The sequence below is a fragment of the Homarus americanus genome, unplaced genomic scaffold (assembly GCF_018991925.1).
Source record: "Homarus americanus isolate GMGI-L3 unplaced genomic scaffold, GMGI_Hamer_2.0 scaffold49667, whole genome shotgun sequence".
NCBI classification, from domain to species: domain Eukaryota; kingdom Metazoa; phylum Arthropoda; class Malacostraca; order Decapoda; family Nephropidae; genus Homarus; species Homarus americanus.
Genome location: NW_024738608.1, coordinates 2,836,707 through 2,863,079, shown reverse-complemented (window position 1 = coordinate 2,863,079; position 26,373 = coordinate 2,836,707). Strand labels below are relative to the sequence as shown.

Here is a 26,373-nt window from a genome sequence, read left to right as displayed (position 1 = left end):
TGACACCTTCTCGTGTGGTGCTCCTCCAAGCATTACGATGTGGAGTAATCGACTCCCGGGTGAAGGGGAGTAATCGACTCCCGGGTGAAGGGGTCGATTTGGCACTTTTCAGGTTTGTTTTAAGTTTATCCATATACCTTTTCAATTGCCCGCCAGCATTACGTTTACTATTCGTTAGGTGACTGTAACGTAGCTGCTTTGGCAGTCTATTGTTGTCCATGTGGGTAACATGGCCAGTCAAAAGTAGTTGTTCATGGATAATGGTAGCCTCAATGCTCCTACAGTTGGTGTCAGCAAGAATACTGGCAATTGTTCTCTTGTCTTCCAGCAAACTCGGAGGATGGAACGTGGACTACGTTGGTGAAAGTTTTCAAGTGCCTTGGGGTGCCTCCTGTATGTGACCCATGTCTCACTGCCATATAGCACAGGACCACTGCTCGATATGCGTGCAGCTTTGTAGATAATTTCAGCTCCCTACAGCTGAAGACTAGATTTCGGAGTCTGCCAAAGGCTTGAGATGCACATCTGGTCCGATGCTGAATCTCTTCATCGATGTCTGTGGTGGTGGACAGATGGGAGCCGAGATACCGAAAGTGGGCAACATTAGAGAGTGTAGTACCATTAAGCTGGATTGATGGTGGAGGTGTGTCTGAAACAGGGGCAGGTTGAAAGAGAACCTTAGTCTTACGTACATTCACCTAAAGGCCGAAGTGTGCATACGCGTTCGCGTAGGTGTTCAGGATCTCCTGTAGGTCATGTTCAGTGTGAGCAACAAGGGTGAGGTCGTCTGCATACTGAAGTTCAGTAATGGAAGCAACCGACACCTTTGTTCTTGCCTGGAGCCGTCTTATGTAGAAAAGACCCCCCTATCACCCGGTACTCGATGTTCACCCCGCTGGCTAAATTGGCACTGGCACAAGTAAGGAAGGCAGCCAAGAAGATGGAAGAGAGAGTTGGTGCCAGTACACGCCTTTGTTTAACCTCTGTTTGGATGGGGAAGAACTCTGACTGGGTGCCGTTGTGCAGGACACTGCCGATCATGCCTTCGTGGAGTTGCCTCACATTGGCAATGAATTTTGGTGGGCAGCCAAAACGGCTGAGGGTCCACCAGAGGGCTTCCCTGCTGACCGAGTCGAAGGCCTTGGTTAGGTCGATGAAAGCCATGTGCAGGTCACGACGCTGTTCTCTGCACTTTTCCTGTATCTGGCGGGCAGCAAAGATCATGTCAGTGGTGCCACGTGATGGTCTAAAACCACATTGAGATTCTGGGAGGACGTTTTCTGCCCCAGGAAGAAGTCTGTTTTGGAGGACTCAGGCGATAATCTTGCCAGCTACGGAGACCAGCAAGATCCCACGGTAGTTGCCACAGTCTGACGGGTCTCCCTTGTTTATATATAGATTGACAATGGAGGCGTCTTTAAGAGCTTGGGTTATTTCCTCCTTTTCCCATATATTCTCCAGGAGAGAGTGGAGATGCCTGGTAAGCTTTATACACCTCGGCTGGGATTCCATCAGGCCCTGAGGCTTTGGTTATTTTTCATCTGTTTGATGGCAGTAGCTACCTCCTCCAGGGATGAAGGATAGCTGAGGTGGGTCAGCTCTAGATGCTGAAGGACCTGCTGGGTAGTCACGACATCCACATCGGTGTTTCGGTTGAATGGTAGTGCTCTTTCCAGCGTTGATGGTGGCCTTCAACATCTTTAATTATGAGGTTACCATCAGATGAGCGGAGGGGGCTGCGCTACGAGTGACTGGCCCATAAAATGTTTTAGTAGAAATGAAAAATTTGCACATCTTGTGGTGATCTGCAAGTTTTTGTGCTTCACGTGCTTTATTTTTAAGTCAGTCGTTCTTTAGATTGCATAGTTCCCGCTAGGCTGCCGCTTTCTTCTTGCGGAAGGTATCAGCTTTGGTCTGAGACTGAGGGTTGCTCTGTCAGTCAGTAAAAGCAGCACGTTTATCAACGATGAGTACTTTGATTGCCGGGTCATTTTCATCAAACCAGCCCTGGTGTATTCTTTTGATCTGGCCGAGGGTCTCTCTGCGGGTTTTTGTCATAACAGTATTAAGAGAATCCCATTCGGCAAAGGGATTCACGTTGTTTGCTAATAGGTTATTTATAAGCCCATGTTCGAGCTGCTCTCTGAAAGCATGTGCTATCGCTGTATCCTCCAGACGCTTAGTATTAAAACCTATTTTTGAGGCTCGCTGTCATCGCCGTTTTGGGGCGACATGAAGTGAGAGTTTAGCTCTGACAAGTCGATGATCAGTGTCACAGTGGTCTGAGCCACTCATGGCACGGGTGATGAGGACATCACAGCGATCTCTTTCTCTGACAATAATCTAGTCAATGAGATGCCAATGTTTGGATAGTGGGTTTTGCCACAAACCCTTGAACTTGTCGGCCTGCCTAAATTAGGTGTTATTGATAGTGATGTTGTGTGCAGCACACTTGCTGAGGAGGGGTAAGCTGTTCGGATTACACTTGCCTAGTCCATTTCTCCTTATGGTTCCCTGCCAAATGTTAGCATCTCTGCCAACTCTGGCATTGAAGTCGCCAAGGAGCACAACTTTGTCTTCTCTGTGGATAGACGTTAGCACCCTATCGAGGACGGCGTAAAAGGCCACCTTGATGTCATGCTCTGCATCCAGTGTTGGGGCGTATGCACTGATGAAGAAGACATGACGTGAGTGATTCAGTGGGACTCGAAGCGTCATGAGGCGCTCGTTGATCCCATTAGGCATTTCAGTTAGCCTGTGTAGGATGCATTGGCGGATGGCAAAGCCAACTCTATAAATGCGGTTTCTCTCTGCAGCAGGCTTATACCCTTCCAGAAGGTGTAGCCAGACCCTTCTTCTGTGAGTTGGCCCTCATCTAGGAGCCGGGACTCACTGGTGGCTGCTATGTCGATGTTATACCTAGTCAGCTCCTTTGTCACAAGGGCGTTTCTTCTTTCAGGATGAGCATTTGTGCCAGTATCCAGAAGGGTCATGACATTCCATGCAGCGACCATAAGAGGTTGTATGGTTTGTTTTTGTTTGGATCTGTGATTTAGGTTGTATTTTCAACTGCATAAGGGTGACCTTACTGGGTACAGTTGCCCAGTCAGGTTGGGCTTTTCGGCAAACTATATTTAGGGCACCTTTTCTAGCAGAGTAGAGTGGCTCCTCAAAAGGGCTGCTCAGTCGCACAGACAGGACCGGATTGCACTGCTGCCTAGATCCCAGTGCATAAACGACCATCTTATCTGTGCCGCCCATGTGCAGGGTTGTGACTGGAGACTCCTGGCAGTCAACTCTGCCTGTCCCCGTCGCCACTCGTCCGTCGCCATTGGACTTCTGGGCGGTATAGGGGGTTTTGATGATGATGAGAGGTATGATGAGTTTGAGTTGATTTATGTGGTGAGGCAGGAGCGCAGGCTGCAACCACACATCTTGGCTCTCCCTTTTCCGGATCCAATGGTACAAGTGATGCAAAAACTGGGGATAGGGAGAGCCGCAATGGACTGCCGATAGCCCAGTTTGTTGGGTTTCGCCTTTGTAGCCTGTCCATCAGGCATTGCCTTCGTCCGCCGGTGTAGTCGTTGGGTTTCCATGGTGGTCACCTCTTCCGCCTACACTGCCGTTGGGGTCTTGTTGGGGCTCTGTAAGCATGTCTGCAGATTTTTCGTTAGTGGTTTACTCCCGTAGCCTTATACCTGCCAAGGTTAATCCACAAGGCAGCGGGGCGGTGGTTTGTAGGCGCCAGAACGTGTCCACATGCCAGTGGGCCTATGTGCCGTCCCTCTTGGGCCCACTGCTACTCCAAGATCCCCTGCTGATCTAGCCTAGGACCAGTTTGAAAGTATATTAATGAACAATGATTCATTCAGTTCATTTAAAAAGAGTCCTATGAGAATATGGTTGTGGTCCTTAAATTCATCAATTTTACTGAACTTCAATGGCATACACACTATTTGAATTCCCAAATATTTTGTGACGCTAAACTGAAGGAAAGAGATTCTTGGGGAACTCAGATTCGTTTAGTTCTGCTGCAGCGGCATACACAAATACAGTACAATAATTATTGTGTAAGACATTGTTTTCATTTTTGTTTTTAAATAGACGCGATATAGTAAAACTAAGTTTTGATTCATACTCAACATATTTAAATCTACTAAATACAACTAATTTTATTTCTGGACCCAATGAAAAGTTGAAATTTGTTGACGAGTGTGATGATAATAATAATAATAATAATAATAATAATAATAATAATAATAATAATAATAATAATAATAATAATAATAATAATAATAATAATAATAATAATAATAATAATAATGATAATAATAATAATAATAATAATAATTATAATATAATAATAATAATAATAATAATGATCATTATATAACAATAATAATAACAATGTGTAACCGCTTCAACGACATTAATAGTTATATAGCTATTCTTATCTCCCAACCCTGCCCCTCAGCAGAGCCACAATCTCCGACAGTTAAGGAAGAACTCGAAATGATGAGAGTCTCCCAAGTGGATGACCTGCCTACCATCTACGTAATCACCCCCACCTATAAAAGGCAGGAGCAGGTAACTACTCTCAACTTCCACAGGCACTCAATACTTAACACAAACAGTAACAGGTTACAACTTTATCCACCAGTTTATTAGCAGGTTACTTTTACTTTTTACTTTTATCCTATTCGCCACTTATCGGCTCGTTAGCCGCTTTGTCGGTCACGTCTCTCATACGCACTATTGACAAATACTGGGCATGCACTGGCTCCTAAATATATCGGAACCTGCTCCCGTGTTGGTCAAGTCTGGCCTTGAATGAGCTCATACTCAGTGCCCTCACAACACAATCTGGCAGATTGTTCCACGAGTTCACAATTCTCACTCCGAAAAAGTTTGCCCTCACAGTTCTCTGGACTTGAGGATACTTCAACCTTGCCATGATCCCTTGTGGGGCGGACGTAAGCCAGCTCCAGATATGTACACTCGGAAACCATATTCTCTAGCCCACCTGGGTCGGTGCTGGAGGTTAGTACAGTGTCCTTTCTTATCGGGGACCCACTCTAACTATCACGAGGCAACACACGCACGAACACACACAGTCATAGTACGGCTGTATAGATGATATTATGTATAAATATTGTATATGGCATTTTATACTCTGCATTATCTTCATTATATATGAACACGAAAAAAAATAACCATACGTTGTAGTTACGAAAGTATGAATGGAAATAAACACTTCCAAACCACCCAGTGAATCCACACAAGTTTACAGCGCTTATGGCCGGACCACGATGATTCCACCACACTCCATCTATATCTGTTATTTCCCATCATTTGCGTAACTATATGAAAAATCGTGTTTAATTTAACTACATATTTCAAAAACCTTAAATTATATGTGGATCAGTCACTCCTCATTTGACACACTTATAGTGTAATACTTTGACCATCCCACCTGGGCACATGGAGGCCCACGGTAACTCTCACGGGGCAACATCCTTGCATTTGTTGAGAAGAGTTAAATATATATATATATATATATATATATATATATATATACTTTCCCTCACCCTAGCAAACTAGTTAGCATAGCATAACCAAACAGCCTCGCAAGGACCAATAGGTCTGTATATAATGTGTGTGCACGCGCTAAAATGACCTAGTATATTTTACTAAAGTCTCATTGTCCATGGGTTTTCTTACAGTTTGGCTGTGAGTTTTCTATTTTGTCTACCTGCCAGTTCAACAGGACTGCTAACCATCCTCCCAGCAACTCATATGCCATCCCAGACCCACAGCCTATATGTATGGTGCAAGACCGCAGTCCAATACATACAAGTCAGGCAGTCAACCGTTGGTTTGAGGAGCACTCGTAGATTATTCTATTGGACTGGCCCCCTAAAGGAGCCGATTGAGATCCAATAGAAAATCTATGGGCGCATATGGTTGTTGTATGGGATGTTGAGGAGAAAACGAGTGAGGCAGTGAGGAGACACGCACATAATGTGTGGGGGAGGAATAAGGAGGATGCCGAACATCTGCAGCAATCTGGTAGATTCCATGCCCACCACATTGCATGAAGTTATAGCAGCAGATAGAGGTTGGACACGGTATTAACCTGTGGTCAAGAATTAAATCCCCGCCCACGACGGTGCCTTGTAGGGGGTGGCGGGGGAGTTAGCTCTCTGGTGTAACCTCGTTGGGGCCACATAGACTTCGTTTCCTAACTCTAGGGAATTTGTCCAGGTATTTTACTATGTGATTTTACGTCACTTCGCATAAATATGCTTACAAAATCTATGCATTAATATGCATAACTCTTGGGAATCTGTCCAGACATTAAATATATGTTATATAATACAATAATCACATAAATATGTTAACAATGTTTATGCATAATAAATGTGAAAAATATTTTTGGGGTTTCAATTAACCAATAGTCATGCCTACAAAACAATCTTGATGCTCTAAGTGCATGTATGTCTTAAATAACGAGTAACTGATCCACATCATTTTGGTAAATAAAGAAATGAAAAGACAAGCACTTTGTCATAAGGATATAGTTACACGAAAGAAGGGAAATAAGGATGAACCATGGTTTTGATGGAAACAATGTGCTCTGGGACGATACTCAAAATGACGAATGGGAGAAACCTCTTTATGAAACATCTTACCTACTAAGGATGAAGCTTAATATTACAGAACACACACACACACACACACACACAGTGTAACTTTGCATGATGCGTTGTCTGACTTGGGGTGGCTTTGTGCGAACCATACACTTGATATTACAATTCATGTATCCTTCCTGTCCATGATTTACAACAATAACTGTAGGGTAAAAGTTACAATATTATACTAATAACACAGTCATGTATTGATACTATGACTAGTTACCAAGATACAGAGCACGATGAACTTAACATGATAATGATAGTGAAGCCTGGAAGTGTTCATATCATAACTTGTGTGTTCGTGCGTATGTTGCCCCGTGAGAGTTACAGTGGGCCTCCATGTGCCCAGGTGGGATGGTCAAAGTTACACTACAAGTGTGTCAAATGAGGAGTGACTGATCCACATGTAATTTAAGGTTTTTGAAATATGTAGTTAAATTAAACACGATTTTTCATATAGTTACGCGAATGATGGGAAATAAAAGATATAGATGGGGTGTGGTGGAATCATCGTGGTCTGGCCACAAGCGCTGTAAACTTGTGTGGATTCACTGGGTGGTTTGGAAGTGCTTATTTCCATTCATACTTTCGCAACTACAACCTATGGTATTTTTTCTTCGTGTTCATATATAATGAAGATAATGCAGAGTATAAAATGCCATATACAATATTTATACATAGTATCATCTATACAGCCGTACTATCACTGTGTGTGTTCGTGCATGTGTTGCCTCGTGATAGTTAGAGTGGGCCCCCGTCCAGAAAGGACACTTTTCTAACCTCCAGCACCGACGCAGGTGGGCTAGAGATTATGGTTTCCGAGTGTACATTCGACCGAGTAGTGCCCAAATTTTTATACACTTTGATTAGGTCGCCCCTCGCCCGTCTGTAGTATAAGCTTGGTAGTTGCAGGCGCTCCAATCTCTCTGGGTAAGTGAGGTTCCGTAGAGCAGGCACCATTTTGATGGACCTCCTTTGGACATGTTAAGAATCACTTTCGAGTTGATGAATCCATCCTCATTTGAACACCGAAAACAACACCTACTAAACACCGAAAATATGAACAAGCTAAACGTTTTAAAGTTTTAAGATTTTTGCAAATTAGTAAACGTTAGGTCAGGTTTTCAAAGGTTTGTTTGGTGCTATTTTTAGTATTTTACCCCACATTTTCCCTCTACTTCAAAGCCCTACCCACTTTAAACAAATAATATTATTGGTAATTTTATCGGTTAAAATAATCCGACAAAAATCTCATAGAAGAAAAGTTTTAAAATTGCCTAAACTACATGACGGGTATATTAAGAAAAAAACAAAAGTTGTGGGGCCATTAAAAGCAATAGTACCAAATATTATAGTGCAAATTAGTGATCGAAAGATAAAAAAATAAAACCCCTAGTCATAGCGCATATTCTGCCCCACAAAAAAAAAATTGTGTGGTGCCATAGTTTCAGCCAGTCCACCAATCTGGTATTCATGTAAATTTGGGGTAATAATACCAACACAATATTAAATGTTCACCTTTGAGCTGCTTGTGTTTTTCGGTAAAGATTCGTTTTATGCACCAACGCTATCTTTAATTAAAGCATATTTCTCTGATGTATATTTAAGTGCTTTCTTTAAAAATGGCTTTTGTGTCCTTGGGAAACTAATAGTTTTGAAGAAAATTACAGTCTCGATAATCCCCCCCCAAATACTTGTTTTCCCATGGAGACAAAACTGGCAGAAAGCACATAAAACACACCAGAAAAATGTTTACCTAACCTAACCTAACCTAACCTTACGTTACCTCACCTAACTTAACTTAACCTTATCTTTCCTAACCTTACTATAGTTGAACCTGTAGTTTTACATACCGTAGACTGCAGAATTTGGGTGTCGATACAGGCGACCAGCATTTAGAAAGTGGTGGAGCCTCTCGTTCTTCGGGTACGTTCTGACGAATAAGTACCTCGCCAGGTACTTTTGGTACATGTGCACCTTGTTGCCAGAGTATAACAACCAAGATTTGGAGTCGCGCCAAGAACGCTCGATGTTTTGAGTGTGCACAACACTCACTCACGAAACGTTCACTGTAGTTCACAGTTGCGTGCCTGTACCCTAACTTCTGCAGTCCAGAATAGGCACGGAATAAATGGTCGTGCCCGGGAGAATGTAGCGTTGGATTAAGGGTAGAAGGGTGCCGACATTCCTTCTCCGAGCCTCTTTCAAGTGCCCTGAACACCCACTTGCCTTCCACTTCACGTCCTCTCCCGTACTTACTTTTACCAAACTTTGGTTTCTCTATTTCTACTATCTTGTCTGGCCCTCCACATGGCAGATTTTTTTTTCCGAAAAAAAATTGATGCGATTTTCATAGAAATAATAATTTTCCACGAGGGTTGGAGGTTAGTTGAGGGCGTATATAAGGTAAGATTATAAATAGATAGCGTGTCCTAGGAGATACTGGCTAGTGTATAAAACGAATCTTAAACCTGTTTTTCCTGCATGGAGTTCTTTCCCACTTTTCCAGTAGAATATGTCACCTGGTGTCGTGGTTAAGGAGTTTCCCCAGTCTGAGTTTGGTGAAGCTAGCCTAACTGGGGAGCTCTCAGACCAAGTATACAGTGGTCTAAAGATTTTGTGCATGTGCATTAATGGCAAGGAGAGCACTCAGAGGAGCTACCTCAGACCACTACGCATGATTTGCTGCCACATTCACTCACTAGGTTAAATTTTCGGTCATTTTTCAATGGTTGAAGTAATTATTTTGCAGTATCTCAGCTGACATTAAAACTACACACAATATGCCCACACTAAATGACACGTTACTACTGTAAAGATTCTAATGCGTTTGTTTACTTATTATACTGTATATTCAAGAAGTGGACAGAAGCTTTTAAATTCATGTAAATAATTTTATAACTGCTTAATGTACAGTAGCTAAAACAACTATCTGTGCATACTTTGTGGGAAACAATATGAGACTTTGGGCGATAAATATTGGTATATGAGGGCTGTCACTAGTCGCACGTAAAATTTCGGAGCATATCGACCCTCATCTGCACAGAAAGCTGTTTTAGCTACTTGACTTGCTACGGCGCCATAAAAAAAACGGTCGGATCATTTTTAGCTAAATAAACAACAACAACAACAACAACAACAATAACAGCCAAGAAAGAAATTCAACTTACTGGTAAACTGGGGAAGGCACCACTGGCCGCACCACTCGTACAAAAATGTCCTGACCACCATAACCACTTATAGTTGTCAGTAAACTTCACAATAGTAGTACCTCAACATCTCAGGTACACATGTTTGTTAGGAAGTATGACATAGCCATCCAAGTCACTTGCACAATTTTCTTGCTTTAGCATTACTCGAGACAGGACTCAAGCATAAAGGAGGGAAAGAGGTACTATTATGTCCGGAAAGCTGCAGGACCCGAGAGTGGGATCTTTTTTTTAATTAGTACCGGGGCTTAAACTAGGTATATACAGTTGGGCTATATAGACGAAAAAATATGTTTGCCTTCAAAAATTCTCGTTTTCTCACTACTGTACAGTTCTTCCCTCCCCTGGAAACTTGGGAAGATTTCTAATACGTACAGGAAATGTGTGTATTCTACTTAATGTCATGTTAAAAGTTCAATCAAATGGCACTAACCGAACCACTACAACTTACTAAATAACAAAACAGTGAACACTCCGAGTAACCGAGTTAAGAGATAAATACAGTTAAGAAGTTTAAGCTAAATTTATGTGAACAATTATTATATACTGTATATCCTGACACTGTAGGTGCCAATCCGTCATTTTTACGAGCTGTGTTTATCAGCGTCATCTAGTGTTTAGTTTATGAAACGTTGAAAAACGAGACAGCACGTCATTAATTTTACAAATACTGTACTGTATAGTGTCTCATTAATTTTATTTTGTAATTGTTCATTTTTAGACCATATAACACGCGTGTTATATGGTCTAAAAATGAAGTATACATGGTACCTCGTGTTTCATACCAGCTGGATTCGGTAAAATGCTACTGACATCCACATAAGCAGCACGGGCAGCTCAATAAGAGGTTCACGGCGCCATCAGCTCGATGAACAGTCTTTGTGTGAAATATCACAGTCTAGAACTGCTTTTAGTGCTCTTGTGGTATGGTCGGTAACGTTCCCTGGTCCCATGCATTAGGTTGAGGGTTCGAATCCTGGCTGGTGAGGTCGTTGATTATATGTTCAAAGTTCGCGTGTTATATGGACTAAAAATGAAGTATACATGGTACCTCGTGTTTCATACCAGCTGGATTCGGTAAAATGCTACTGACATCCACATAAGCAGCACGGGCAGATCCCAATGAGAGGTTCATGGCGACATCAGCTCGATGAACAGGCTTTGTGTGAAATATCACATAGTCTAGAACTGCTTTTAGTGCTCTTGTGGTATGGTAGGTAACGTTCCCTGGTCCCATGCATTAGGCCGAGGGTTCGAATCCTGGCTGGTGAGGTCGTTGATTATATATATATATATATATATATATATATATATATATATATATATATATATATATATATAATATATATATATATATATATATATATATATATATATATATATATATATATATATACATATATATATGCTGATAACCCCCAAGGAAAGAAGAAAACACGAAGTTCCCAAGCGCTTTCGTGTAATCCCAGTTGATGATTTAATGGAGTTCCTCATAGATTCCCTGGATAATATTTGTTTTTACTTCATTTCTAGTTTCATATATTTTATTGTATTTTCTGAATTCTATGTCCTTATTTTCTATCAATTATATTTTGTTGTAGGTATATTCTAAACCATGGATTAGTCTGGGAAAAATTTTCATTATCTAATAAACTATAGGACTTGGCATGTGTCTGTCTGTCTGTCTGTCTGTTTTGGGCAGCCGAAACGGCACAATCGTTTTTCATCAAACTTGGTGGAAAAATCGCAAAAAATTCGTAAAGTGGAACAAACCTGGTCTCATGTCGATGGTTTCTTTAGGAAGGCATTATTTAACCATTTTATTTACGATGGAAAACGTAGATGATGACTATGATGACTTAACACAGGTGATGACTTAAGCAGATGGTGACTAATCTAACCAGAATCAAGGTCACTTCTCTTCATAATATAATTTATCTCGGAATGATCATCGATGATTCATAATAATATTTTTATAATGATTTTAACCTCTCCTTATGGCGAATATTTCCTTAACTAATTATTCTAACCTTTATTTTATTCCTTCCTATAGTATACTAGATACTTACAGTACTAATAACCACAACCATGATTATAGCAACCAGGACCATGATTATAACAACCACGATCATGATTATAACAACCACGACCATGATTATAACAACCACGACCATTATCATAACAACCACGACCATTATCATAACAACCACGACCATGATTATAACAACCACGACTATGATTATGACAACCACGACCATGATTATAACAACCACGAGTATGATTATAACAACCACGACCATGAATATAACAACCACGACCATGATTATAACGACCACGACTAAGATTATAACAACCACGACCATGAATATAACAGCCACTGATATTTAAGGGAAAGGAAAAAGAGAAATTAATGAATAACACTATCAGAAAAGAGGATGTTCTTAAGAAGATAAATAAACTAAAGAAGACAAAATCCCCAGGGCCGGATGAAATTTTCCCTCGGGTCTTCAAAGAGTGTAGGAAACAGATTAGCGGACCCCTCGTAAACTTATTTACAAAATCATTAGACACCGGAGTTGTGCCAGACTTGTGGAACAGGCAAATGTAGTACCCATATTCAAAAAGGGAGAGAGAGCATCAGCGTCAAATTACCGGCCGATCAGTTTGACGTCAGTAGTGGGGAAATTTCTTGAATCAATTATAGCAGATAACATCCGATTGCATTTAGAGAAAAGCAATTTAATCTACGACTCTCAACATGGGTTTACAAAGGGAAAATCTTGTCTAACAAATCTGCTGACATTTTTTAGGAAAGTCTTCGAGGCAGTAGATAATGACGAAAATTACCATGTTATTTACTTAGACTTTAGCAAAGCATTTGACAGAGTACCGCATCAGAGGCTTCTGAGAAAAATTAAGGCTCATGGTATCGAGGGGAAAGTTTTAAATTGGATAAAATCATGGCTCACCGATAGAACGCAGAGGGTCAACGTAGATGGTGTTAAATCTGAGTGGGGTCGTGTAAGCCAGTGGGGTTCCCCAGGGGTCAGTACTAGGCCCACTCTTGCTCATAAACTACATAAACGATCTAGATACAAGGATCAGCAGTGACATAAGCAAGTTTGCGGATGACACCAAAATAGGGCGGCAGATTACTTCACGGCAGGATGCAAATGAATTACAGGAGGATCTAAATAAACTGCAGGGGTGGTCTGAAAAATGGCAAATGAAATTCAACACCAGCAAGTGCAGCATACTTAATATTGGAAGAACAAATACTGTCAATGTATACAGCTTTAACAACATCAACCTAGAGAAGTCGACTTGTGAAAGAGACCTGGGGGTACTTGTAAGCCCAGACCTACGGCCTAGAAAACAGTGAGTTAATGTTCAAAATAAGGCAAACAGAGTATTGGGTTTTATATCTAGAAGTGTAAGTAATAAGAGTGCAGAGGTCTTATTGCAACTATATCTTGCGCTAGTCAGACCGCACCTCGATATTGCGGTTCAGTTCTGGTGCCCTTATTATAGAATGGATATCAATTCACTAGAGTCGGTGCAGCAAAGAATGACGAAAATGATTCCGGGACTTAGAAACCTTCCATGTCAGGATAGGTTAAAGAAACTTAACTTGCATTCCCTAGAAAGACGAAGAGTGCGGGGAGATATGATAGAGGTATTCAAGTGGGTGAAAGGAATCAATAAAGATGATATAGATAAAGCTCTTATAATATCCGAGCAGGATAGGACTCGGAACAACGGATTTAAGTTGGATAAGTTTAGGTTTAGGAGGGAGATAGGAAGGAACTGGTTTACAAATAGGGTGGTGGACGAGTGGAACAAGCTTAGCAACTTCGTAGCAGGTGCTGGAACGCTGGAAAGTTTCAAAAGGAGGCTGGATATATTCATGGATGATAGAGAGTGGTAGTAACTCTCGACAGGAGCTGCCATGCACAGGCCATCTATATACCTTGTTGTGTACTTCTCCTTAGTCTGTACTCACCCCTTTCCTTGCGGTTATCAGCATATACCTGGACCACACGCACCCACAGCGATTTACTTGCATATATATATATATATATATGTAACCGGTCGGAATTACTGGACTTTAATTTCTCACTAGACTTGGGGTTTATTAAAGATTATTAGATGGTAATTGCAGTGGAAGCGCCCCTTTGAGAGAAATCCCGAACCAGCACAAGAACACTTAAATTTACTAAACAAAATGAATTGTCCGTGACACGTGGAAGGATAGCGTCTGTGACTGGGATGAATGAAACACACTGTAAAATTTAGTTACTTATATTCCCTCCAACACTACAGACACAATCAAATAATGGTACACCAATATTCGCACCTCTTAACCTGAACTTAAAACACTACTCTGGGGAATAAAGGTTATACATGATATTGAAAATATTAGAAATTCAGACAATGCCTCATTAGACAACAATAAATTTAAAGTATTAAGAAATGTTGCTTGCACACATGAAACAGGCCTTAAGGGCTTTCAACAAAATAATATCAATCACTGAGAAGATTTTATAAAAAAATAGGAAATCAATAACTCTACAATGAATAGGCCTTAAGGGCACTCAACAAAATGATATCCAGCACTGAGAAAATGGTATACAAAATAGAACTTATTAACTCCACCCTGGGTAGGCCTTCAGGGCACTCAGCAAAATTATATTACCCCAACAGATACACACCTCCTAACCTAACTTAAACACTACTCTGGGGAACAAGGGTTATACCTGAGGTTGAAATTATAAGGAAATATTAAATGCACACAGCATACATTAGTAACTGAAAAAATAGTATTAAGTACACACAAAAATATTATCACTATTATTAAGAAATTACTGAGTCCACCAATACCCGTGAACCATGCTTCCTAACCTAACACATAGATTCCACCTGCACTCCGTAGTTTTTTTAAGGCACAACCAACAGGCACCCGTAGTTTAAGGCCCAAACCAGCCTTTCTCAACCTTGGAAATGTACCTCTAAGTTCCACTGGACTCTTGGTCCCAGTGTGTGACCCTGTATCACTCAGCTGGCTTCACTTTGCCCCCAGTACATCCATGAAACGAAAGGGAGTGAGCCACTCAGACCTTGTACAGTTGAGAGAAGCTTTAGCTTCCCATTAGTAAAAGGTTTTCACTAAGCTGCTTGAAGATATGTGGTATTGTGAGTCGAGGTAGAGGAGAGTTGATGACCCCAAACGATCGTCACGTCGTTAGTTGGGCACCTAGACAGCTGGGTTCACTCCAACTCTCACCATACTCAACAGGTGGCTCAAACCCAGGTCAGTGGACGGTCATACAGCTCGCTTCACCACTCGTGTCTCATACCGCCAGTGGACGTTATCATACCGCGTGGGGTCTACAGAACCCTGAAAAACCCGGGCTGTTAGCTATTGTCTCACATCACCGTTTGTTCCTACAGCCCTATCAAGCTTTGTCTGAGATTGAATAAAACTTACTTGTTAATACTGATGTTAAATAAACGAAGGAACCAGGTCACGCGATCCGTCTCTCCTGGGTACAGCACAGAGGTGGTCCTTGACCTCTCTCACAGCTCCCGGCCACCTTGCTCACTGGTTCACGCTTTCCAGGAGTGACTTATTTACCAGACGATTAACAGCTTATTAGGACGTACAGAACATTTTCAGACTGGGAAACGATCTATAATTATTTTCAATTTAATAACTGATATTTAATTTCATGATTCGCGTCCCTATTAACTCGGTAAATTACATTTAATATCGTATAGGCCTAGTTCCACAACCTCTCGCTACGTGCGGGGAGCGCGGTCTTCCCTCAGACGACCTTGAACTCAGCATCGCCAATGGCGCGGCGTTTGAAATTACACTGAAATTTCTGAATATTATATATAAATATATATATATATATATATATATATATATATAAATATATATATATATATATATATATATATATATATATATAAATATATATATATATATATATATATATATATATATATATATATATATATATATATATATATATATATATATATATCATGTAGATCCACAATGAAAACGTGGATAAGATAAATCTTGATAAAATCACACGGGAAAAGGGAAACAACGGAGCACCTTAGCTTTCGTCTTTATTCAAGACATCTTCAGAGGCAACTGGATTACATGGACAGAGAGAGGCTTAAATATACAGGGTGACCTTATTAAACATGAGGTCAGGTCATAATGATGTCATCCACTAATCCCCACACCAACACACACGTAGAGGAGCTTAAGAGAAGGGGGCGACGTGACTAGTCAGGTCAGGTCAAAAATAAGGGACCCACTAAATAACTATCCTACATCTAGATCAAAGGTTTTCAAAGCATTTTTAACCTTGGGCCACTGACAAATAAATTTATGTAACATATTATCAGTTTTGAACTGACCATCACTAATGTTTATTGATTTTAATTCCTTAATCAAACTAGCTTCAACCAGAAGTCTTTCTGTGACACAAGATGATTTGAATACTTCTAAGCTTTTTTCCCAAGCAATGGGATGATTATTATTCCTAACATGAACGAACAGGGCACTGCTTTCAGATGCTGTTCTGATATTGTACTTATGTTGTTTGATTCTGAGCTGCAGTGTTTTTCCTGTCTGTCCTACATAATTACAATTACATTTGCTACATGGAATACAATAAACACTTCCATTTACATTCAAACTTGGGCTATTTCTTATTAACATATTGGTAATGGTTGAGTCATACTTGAAAACAACATTAATATTTAGTAGCTTGAGGAACCGAACTAACGGGACAAATTCATTCCGATAGGGCAGAGTCAAAATATTCTTAAGTGTAGGAATTTGCCTGGTTTGAGAGGAATGAAAGGATTTTTTAGCCCTTATAAAACAACTATCAACAAACACAGAAGGGTACCCAAATTTTTGTGCAATGGAACGAATGTGTTTCAATTCATCATCAATAAATTCAGAGTCACAAATACGCAGACATCTTAAGAACATAGCAGAAAAAATTGACATTTTGGTAGACTCCAGGTGATTCGATAAAAAGTGTATGAAACTGTCTACCTGTCTACAGAAAGCCCACACATAGCAAACGCAATGCACAACAAGGAGCAATGTAACGTAGTATTAAGGGACGTAGCAAAAGCATTCGACAAGGTCTGGCACCTAGGGCTCATATACAAAATTACCACCCAAGAACTTCCCAACAACTTTACTTCCTTTCTTTGTAACTTCCTCGACAATAGAGAGGCCAAAATTATCATAAGTAACCACATAGGCCCAAGCATCAAATTATACAGCGGAGTACCACAGGGAAGTAACCTCTCGCCCACACTCTACACAATATATACGGCGGACATGCCACCTCCTAAACACGGAGAATACGTAGCTTATGCTGATGACGTCACCCAAATCATCCGACATCCAGGCAAGGGCAAACAGATGATGGCACGGAAAACAGCCCACGCCATCGAGCAAATCAACGAATATGAAAAAAAAGTGGAAAATTCAAACCAATACACAGAAACTAATGATAATACACATTGCCAAAATAAACCCTGCACCAATCACAGTCAACAACGTACCTATACAATACTCCAACGAAGGCAAAATTCTGGGACTCACAATAACAAGAACAGGCATAGCAAAACACGTAAAACAACGCAAACAGACTGCCCAATCACAGCTCACGAAACTACGAATATTCAGCAAAATGGACACCAAAATTCAACTACATCTATACAAAGCACTTGTCCGCCCTCACCTAGAGTATCCACCAATATCACTCAACACGATCAGCAAATCCAGCCAACTTAAACTTCAATCAGCACAAAACAAAGCTATCCGTAGAGCATCAGAGCAACTCCCGCCATACACCACCAAAATACAAGAACTTCACGAATTATACAATATCGAACCACTGAACATACGTACACACAGCCAAGCACAGAGAATGTGGAGCAAACTTGAAGAGATGGAGGACCCATTATTCTCCCAGTTAAAAGAAGAAGGAACTACTAAAACGCACAGCTGGTGGCCCAAGAGCCTCCATGCTGACATAGTAGAACAAGACCCACTTTACACATATATATGTGAACAAATAACACCACCATCGAACAAACATAAATTAACACCCATTACAATAATGAATACCTAGCTAGCTTAGCTTTCCTCCCCTCCACCTTCCTTCCTTGAGCGGGCGGGCGTGTGCTGCGTGCAGCCACCACCCCAACATTTCAACTCATCTCCGCTAGGTGGACAGCCCACCTGTTATCTACCCCTCCCACTTTTCTTCCCGTTTCTATGCTTTACTTCTCTCTCTTCTCTCCTTTCCCAGTGCAAAGTCATTTGCCACTTAACTTCATTATCATCATCATATGGAGAGAAGGGGTGCTTGTGGTAGAAGCGGTACCGCTCTTGCCTCGCAAGAAAGATGTCACGGGTTCGATTCCCGGGCAAGCGGAAGTTGTTTGGACACTCTTCCTAGCCCCCTTGCTCCCTGTTCACCTAGCAGTAAAGTAGGTACCTCTTGTAAATCGAAAGTTTGCGAAATCGTATTCACGGAAAGTTGTTGGAGCTTCTAAACTTGAACTAACACAATCCGGAGGAGTGGTGACCCGAGGATCACATACCCAACACAGACAAAACCAGATACGTGCGCTATGCGCTAACCAAATAAACGCAGTCGTGTAAGGCCACGGCACTATCTCTCCCACTACAATTCCCTTCCTAACCTCCTGCTCCTACCTCTGTCATCTTCCCCGCTCTACCTTTCGCTACCAACAACTTTTGGAGCTTCTAAACTTGAACCGTGGAGATCATTCTACTCTACTCTCCAGAACCAGCAAGTCCTACCAACAAGCTCCTCACCAACAAGCTCTCTCAACAAGCTCCTCACCCAACAGGACCTCTCAGCAAGCTCCTCACCACACAGCAACTCCCTAGCACAGCACTGTACATATAATATATATACAGAAAACGCATTGTGAGATCTACATGCATGTATGTATGTGAGCCTATCAATAGAGATAATAAACAAACGAAGAGAAACTTGACAACTGGCAACATACAGTACGCTACAGTAGAAAGCATAGTTACTGTGCTACTTTGACTCTTTGAGATGTTGCTGGAATAAGAGGCACGAACTCGATCCTAGTGTAAATTTCTCGTGACTCAGGGTTTTGATTGATCCACCCATGTTGTAAGGCAATGAATGGTCCTATGATGTTCGGTGAAGATGTTGTTGCAATGCAGAGCATTTTTTTTTCTTGTTTACGGGGAATAACCCTTTTACTTTTACTTTTATCCTCTTCACCACTGATCGCCTCGTTAGCCGCTTGGGCGATCGGTCAAGTCTCTGATTACTTTTCCTTTTCTTTTATCCTCTTAACCAAATGATCGACTCATTAGCCGCTTGGGCAATTGGTCACATCTCTGTTACGCACTGTTGGCAAGTACTGGGCATGCACCTGCTCCTGAATGTACCTGAACCTGCTCCAGTGTTGGTCAAATCTTGTCTTGAAAGAGCTCACACTCGGTGCCGTCACAACTCTCACTCCGAAAAAGTTTGCCCTCACAGTTTTCTGGACTTGCGGCTTCTTCAATCTTTAGCTGTGACCCCTTGTGGGACGAGCGTCTGCCAGCTCCAAGTAAGGACACTCGACTGACTAGGGCCCCTTGAGATGCTTACACACTTCAATTAGGTTCACCCCTTGCCCGTCTGTAGTATAAGCTAGGCAAGTTCAGGTGCTCCAATCTCTCAGGGGAGCTGAGGTGCCGAAGTGCAGGCACCAGTATGCCCGCCCGGGCACTGGTCATCGACCCACAACTGGGCCTAGGTGGCGAAAAAATAAGGGTAAAAAGAAATTAAAAATAGAAAAGAAAAATATTATATTAATCTACACCAGGAAGATGCCAGAAAACCAGTTTTTTGAAGTGAGACAGATTGTATGAGTATGGAAATACATTCCACAGTTTGACTGTGTGAGGAAAGAAGGATGTACTATAATGGGTTATTCTAGTGTGACCGACATCCACAGAGAAACGGTGGGCACCGTAGGAAAGAAGAGTGTTAAGAGTCCAGGGCCTTGCCAGCGGTACACAGGATGCCAAATCCACTGAACATTGCCTGTTAAAAGTACAATACCTGTAAAAGAGAGTGAAGCAACATTGCGGCGAACAGAAAGGGAAGAAAGATTATCAACTAAAGGAGGAGAGTTAATAGTGCAATTGACATTAGTGATGTAGTGGGTGTCAGTTCCAAGTAAAAATTTCAAAACTTAACATTAAAATACATATGCTAATCTCATTGAGATTTACCAGTAAGCAATCTTAGTAATATAAATTTTTAAAACAGCTGTTTATTTTTAACACCAGATTATGAATGTAGCAGTTCACAAGAAAAAACACATTTTATGTCAGATTCTAAGATGGATCAGTTAAATATTCACATTTTTGTCAGATGCTGATATGGTTTACTATAACAGGCAATAATTATACTGAACAGTATACAAGTATGTCAGAGTTTTGAATGGATCAGTTAAATTTTCTTTTTATACAGGTAAGTATAGTACTACTGTATGTGCCTAATGTTAGTGGATCATCGGAACAGGCACTTGCTATTATTAGCCTATTTAATGAATCACCAGAATAGACAGTTCATATCAGATTTCAAACAGGATCAGCTATAAAAGGCACTGTTTTAAACAAGTTTCTGACAATGGATGACTCAAAGTAACAGCCACATTTTAACTTCAGATGGCAGAGTTAACACGCTTAGCCCAAACTCTGATGCTTGTCCGAAATCTTCATTGGATTGTTGCCGATGACACACATACCGAAAATAAACAAGTTGTTGATTACCTCTCCTATATTGGCATTCCTCACACCTACCTTCTCAGTAAGTTCTTACTTCCTATCTTGCTCTAGTGGGGGCCATTAGATAAATAAGGTAAAGATTAGGGAATGGATTTTTAACATTGATCCCAAAGGGCAAAATTTTCTTTACAATAGAACCTGAAATGCTTTGTTTTCTTGGCAGTAAAGCTTGAAGAACATAATTTTCTTGGTAAATATGCCTGGAAGGCAGTGTTTTCTTGCGATAAGCTTGAAGAACGATAGTTTTTTTATGATGAGCCTGATAAATGAGGTTTTGTTGGCTGTAAGCCTAAGGGTCAGAATGTTTTAATAAATCAACTTACAAGATTGAGTTTTCTTAGCAAATAAAATACAAATTGTGAGTTGCTGTCCTTCACCTAGGTCATCCTTTCCTTTATCATATCACTGGTTTATATTTCTAAGCTATAAATTCCTACTTCTTATTTCTTATCTGACAAAGTTCCTATTCAGTGCAGGTACTGTATCCTAATTACAAGTTTTAACCTTTTTTCTGTCAACCTTGGTAAATTCTTTCTTCCTTACTGACCTAATGGCCACCCAACTAGAGGTGGCCAGAGTTCATAAAACTTCTATACAGGTTAGGGTGTGACCTTTGCCCTCCAAAAATCAAAACATGGTCCTACAATGCTGTTCAAAGTTATAGTGTTGTATATTTATCTAGGAAACACCCCTGTAAATTTTCTTGGAGATCGGTGCATGTTTGAGCTAGCACCGTCGGCTTTACAAAATAACAAGGAATATTATTATCTAATGAACAAATTTAGTGATATTTCTTTTATTAGACTTATAAGATATACTAACACCAAGCAAATGATCGATCATATCAATCTTAACACCCCTAAAACAATATTATAGATTAGTACGAAATACAATAATCCCAATAATTGCATTTCTAGGTTCAAGACCCATTTCTCTCAACTGGCGTACAATGAAAAAAAGAAATACTACTACCCCGCAATGCCTGGAGTGTTTGAGGAGCGCCAGCAGGAGATGGCTGACTTCTTCCGTGAATCTCTAGCCCAACCATTTACACGTGGCGACTACAAGGAGCTGGTAGAGCTTTGTCTGCTGCTTGTAACTAAAGGATCCGAGCAAGTGAACTTCACGATGGTCTACCCCGGCGCACTTCACAAAGCAAGGTGGATGGCTAAAATACTCTATACCCTCAAGATTGTTCTTTTGTCAGGCCAGATCAAAGAGCGGTTTCCCAAAGCCGAGGTTGTGACTAAAAGTCAAACCAGCAAGTTAGAACAGTTTGCTGTGTTCACAGTCGCTGTTTATGTCCCATGGTGGATTGATTGCCCCGTTCCAGCAAGTGCGCCACTGAATGACTTGAATTTGGTCGAAACCTTGGTTGAATTTGCCCCATCTGAAGCCACAATAGTTGACAAAGCACGTGTGGCACTTGGTAGACACACTTGGTACCTAACTGAGGAGTTGGCCCCACTGGCTTTGTTCTCGTCCCAAGTACAAGAAAGGACAAAAGAGAAGATGAGGAAAGCCCTTCTTTGCCATGAAGGCACTGAAGTTACTAAGAGAGTGGGGCTCAATCATGGAGGCTATGGAAAGCCATATCTTCCCCCTGTCCCAGAAAGTGGCACTGCCCTGGTGGACCTAATTGGGCCTGACTCAAGCCGGTTCTTCACCATTTTAGGCATGCCCTATCAGTTTCTCCACAATCCAACCAGTGAATGGGCGGATCATGACGACTACCTGAACATGAAACGGGTTGTGGACAAGCTTCAGGTCGTCAATGAGGCTGCAGAGCGTAGTGTAAAACTTTGCCATGACTTTCTTAATGTTGCCAGGGATGAGGAGCGCTTTCAAGAAGTCCTTCAAGTAGTTGAAAATGACAGACCCCGCGTTCCTAATCAGCGCAAACGATCATCTGTTTCCGAACAGAAATCATGGTTTCTTGCTCTAGAGAAATAATACCTTGTGAATATATGATAAAACCCCTTAATGTACCATGAGAGAATAAGAATGATTAACTTTTTTGTGTTAGTGATAACAGCTTTTAATTAAGACAGGCAAATGATTTGTGTTAATATCCCTTATGATGGTTGTGTAATCTAATATACTATAGGCGCATATGCCGTATAAGCAAAATCGCTATTTTTCAAATTGCTGGTGCTCACTCAAATATGCATGAATCTTCAAAATATTGCCTTTTGGATATTTTTTATGTCAATATGCAACACCAAAATTTTGAACAGCATTGTACGACAAAGTTGAGGCAACTGTTACACCCTAACACAGGTAGTATCTTTTTTATTTAAGACGGTCTTATACGAAGGAAAGTCTAAACATATCTGCAAAGTATTATTTTTTTGCACTGCAAAGTATTATTTTTTTGCACTTACAAGTACAATACTGGACAGTACTGACAACAATTTCATTTAGACGTAACACATTTTTTAACTTGTCAATGTAGTTTTTACAAATCTGGATTTCATTTTTGGGTACAAACTATTTAAGATATCTTTTGCAGCTAAACCACACAATTCTCCAAGAAATATTACCATAGTTATTAGAAATTTAAACAAACCATCACTAAACCAGCAGTAACAAAACACAAGCAATACTACAAACAATAACATTTAGGTTTAGACTCAGAATGTAATGCTCATTGTCATTGAATTGTTCCAGTTAAAGTTAGATACACAGTAGGCCAATCATTGTATCTTTTAATTCACCAGAGTAATGGAGTGACATAGGGGGAAATCACTTTTTACTCGCTACTGTACCTGAATTCCAAGACTTTCCATTCCAAAATTTTTAAGCTGTCCAATCCATTTGCCCCACTTTCAACAGCTCCAATGCCAAATGAGTACAAGAAGCTCCGTGTTAAACCCAGGGGCGTGGCTAACCGTAATGCAGGTCTTCAGTGGGTGAGGACACACGCTAAAACAGGGGTTGTTTACTTTGCCGATGATGACAACACCTATGACATTAGGGTGTTCGAAGAGGTTTGTCTTTCCTTTGAAAACTTTCTGTACTGTGAATAAAGGTTAGTTCGTTGTATGATGCTTGTGATAAATGTACAGTACAGTACGGTAGTTAAACAAATTTGTTGATTCAGATACAGATACAATAAAGGTGTTAAGTGACAAAATATGAATTCATGTATTTACAGCAAGAATGCAAATTGTGACCTCCTCATTTGAGTATGCATGTGTACTGTACTGTACTGTATTTTACTCGTACTTGCATGTCCTGTTTATTATATATATTTTCTTCAAACAGATGCGATATACAAAGGGTGTGTCAATGTGGCCTGTTGGTTTAGTGACACATACAGGCATTTCAACACCCGTGTTGAAAAATGGAAAATTCGTTGGCTGGTATGATGGATCCATAAATTCCAGAAAATTCCCTGTTGATATGGCATGCTTTGCTTTTAGTGTCAGTTATCTGTTACAGGTATGGAAGCAAAAATTCTCTTTCAATCATTATTTCATGAATACAGAAACTTGCCAAACATAGCTTTCCACATTATCATATTAGGAACACCATTTTGGATAAATATAAATATAAAAAACACAAATTCCTGATGATAACCATTTCTTATGCAAATGTTTTGTTTTGAGTTATGGGCCATTTTTCCTCCTCTGTTATTAATACTGCACTAAGTGGACAGGGCCCTTCTTAGAGGCACCATCTCACACATTAGCCCCATATTGTACTGCACAGTATACTATTAACTCAGTTATCATAATACTCATTATTGTAATTTATTCAGTTACATCAGCCTGTTGTAGTATACGTGTTCAGTACAGTACAGTACATGTATAGGCACTTCTGAGCCTTCATATTGAAATTAATTATTCAAAGTCACAACAGTACAGTATTGTCTTCAGCATTTAACCCTTCAGCTTCTGGCTAATGAATTGAATTCACATAGTCCTAGCTGTGACAAAGTCAGTAATTTTTTCTTTGATTTTTTCTTACAATAAGACAAAAAATGCATATTTAACAAAATTATGAAAAAATATTAATTTTCATTTTTACTTAAAGCGTTTTTTGTAGATGCATGGAATAACTATCACGTTAACTTTCCCGGACTGCCATTAAAAAATACGGCAGTACCGAGTCTTGTGAATAACTGTTGTACAACACAGTCTTCAGAAAACAATAAAATTAGGAGAACTGTTATTTGGACACAATACAGAAAGAAACAGTGAAGAAAATATATAGACAAATTTGGAAAGAAAAATAAAAAGGAAAAAAAAGTCAATCAGTCAACAATAAATAAGAATATAATACAAAAAATTGGGCCGGTTGCATAGGTAATTTCTCCTGGACTCTGAAACCACACTACGTATGTTGTCTCGCAAGGCTAGGTGTTCGCATATTTATACATAAAATATGACGAATATCAGATTAATTTAAGTCATAATATTTGCACTTACAGAACTGTAATCAACTTGTTCATCCTTACTTAAAGTATCTTATGAGTAATGTTATTAAAGTTTCATTCATATTTTAGTAATTATCAATATTGTTACACCAAAGTCACCAACGGCTAATGAAATCAGACAACACCCACTTATAAAAAGGCGGAGCCAAATCAGGTGTTAACTAGGTGCGATCCTTTTCAATTCTTTCACACCATACGCTTTGTTTTAGGTCCTATCCAATATACTACAGTATATAGAATTATTTTTATTATTATATCACAGTTTTTTTATTGCTTACATGCCCCCAACTATTCAATATTAATCAAAATATTCTCCATAAGCGGCCATGGTCTGCAAATTTACCTACTGGAAAAACTTGCTGATTGGTTGTTAGATATGCAGGCGCTACACATGCTGACGCCTGTTCAAGGTATTTCCCTTTCCCCCTCAAGGTGTTATGCGCAGAACTCAGCAGAAGCGTCTGCGCAGACAGAATAGCAGAAGCGTCTGCGCAGACAGAATAGCCAACGCGTTAGCTATTCCGTGCATCTAAAATAAACGCCTTTACCGTAGCAAAGAAGCACCGAAAGTTGCAAAATGACATATTTGCACTATCTACACTCGCTTGAATCAGCAATGAGAATTCTACTTTATACTCACTCTCAGTACTGTACTGCACTGTACTGTACATCCTCAGAATCAAATTATACTGAAAGCAGTTCTTTTTCTTTCTCTCTTACTTCAATAGTCAGAAGAATACAGTATTGTACCGAATTCCTGATGTTTGAATCAGTAAGACCTAAAGGCCATCAACCCTATCCAACCATATGACACACAACTTCTCTATAGCTACAATAACAAAACTGAGCAGGTTACAAGGCATATTCTCTAGCAACTTTTATGTTAAATTTCTCACTGAGTTCCAAGGCTCTTACAACTTACTAGAGCATGCAAGCATGGAAAATGACTGTAAAATGGTGATTCATATCAGAGAACACGCCCAAATAATTTAAATGCAAAGACTGAATCCCCACTGATCTACAGTCCTCAGTTCATTTACTTATTGAAATATAATAATTGTGCAATAACATGATGATTATGGGTCATGCTAAATGACAATTGAGAATTAGAATCAATCCTGGAAGCTT

General features: G+C 40.2%; 1 protein-coding gene across 1 annotated transcript in view; it reads left to right on the top strand.

Moving 5' to 3' along the window:
* LOC121874134 (galactosylgalactosylxylosylprotein 3-beta-glucuronosyltransferase P-like) overlaps positions 1–26,373 on the top strand; it is a 36,282-nt gene that overhangs the window by 6,520 nt on the left and 3,389 nt on the right. The window contains exons 3-6 of the mRNA XM_042378096.1: positions 4,475–4,587; positions 20,685–20,826; positions 23,640–23,794; positions 24,072–24,248. Coding sequence (XP_042234030.1) covers positions 4,475–4,587; positions 20,685–20,826; positions 23,640–23,794; positions 24,072–24,248 — 587 coding nt within the window. The remainder of the gene's footprint in view (positions 1–4,474; positions 4,588–20,684; positions 20,827–23,639; positions 23,795–24,071; positions 24,249–26,373) is intronic.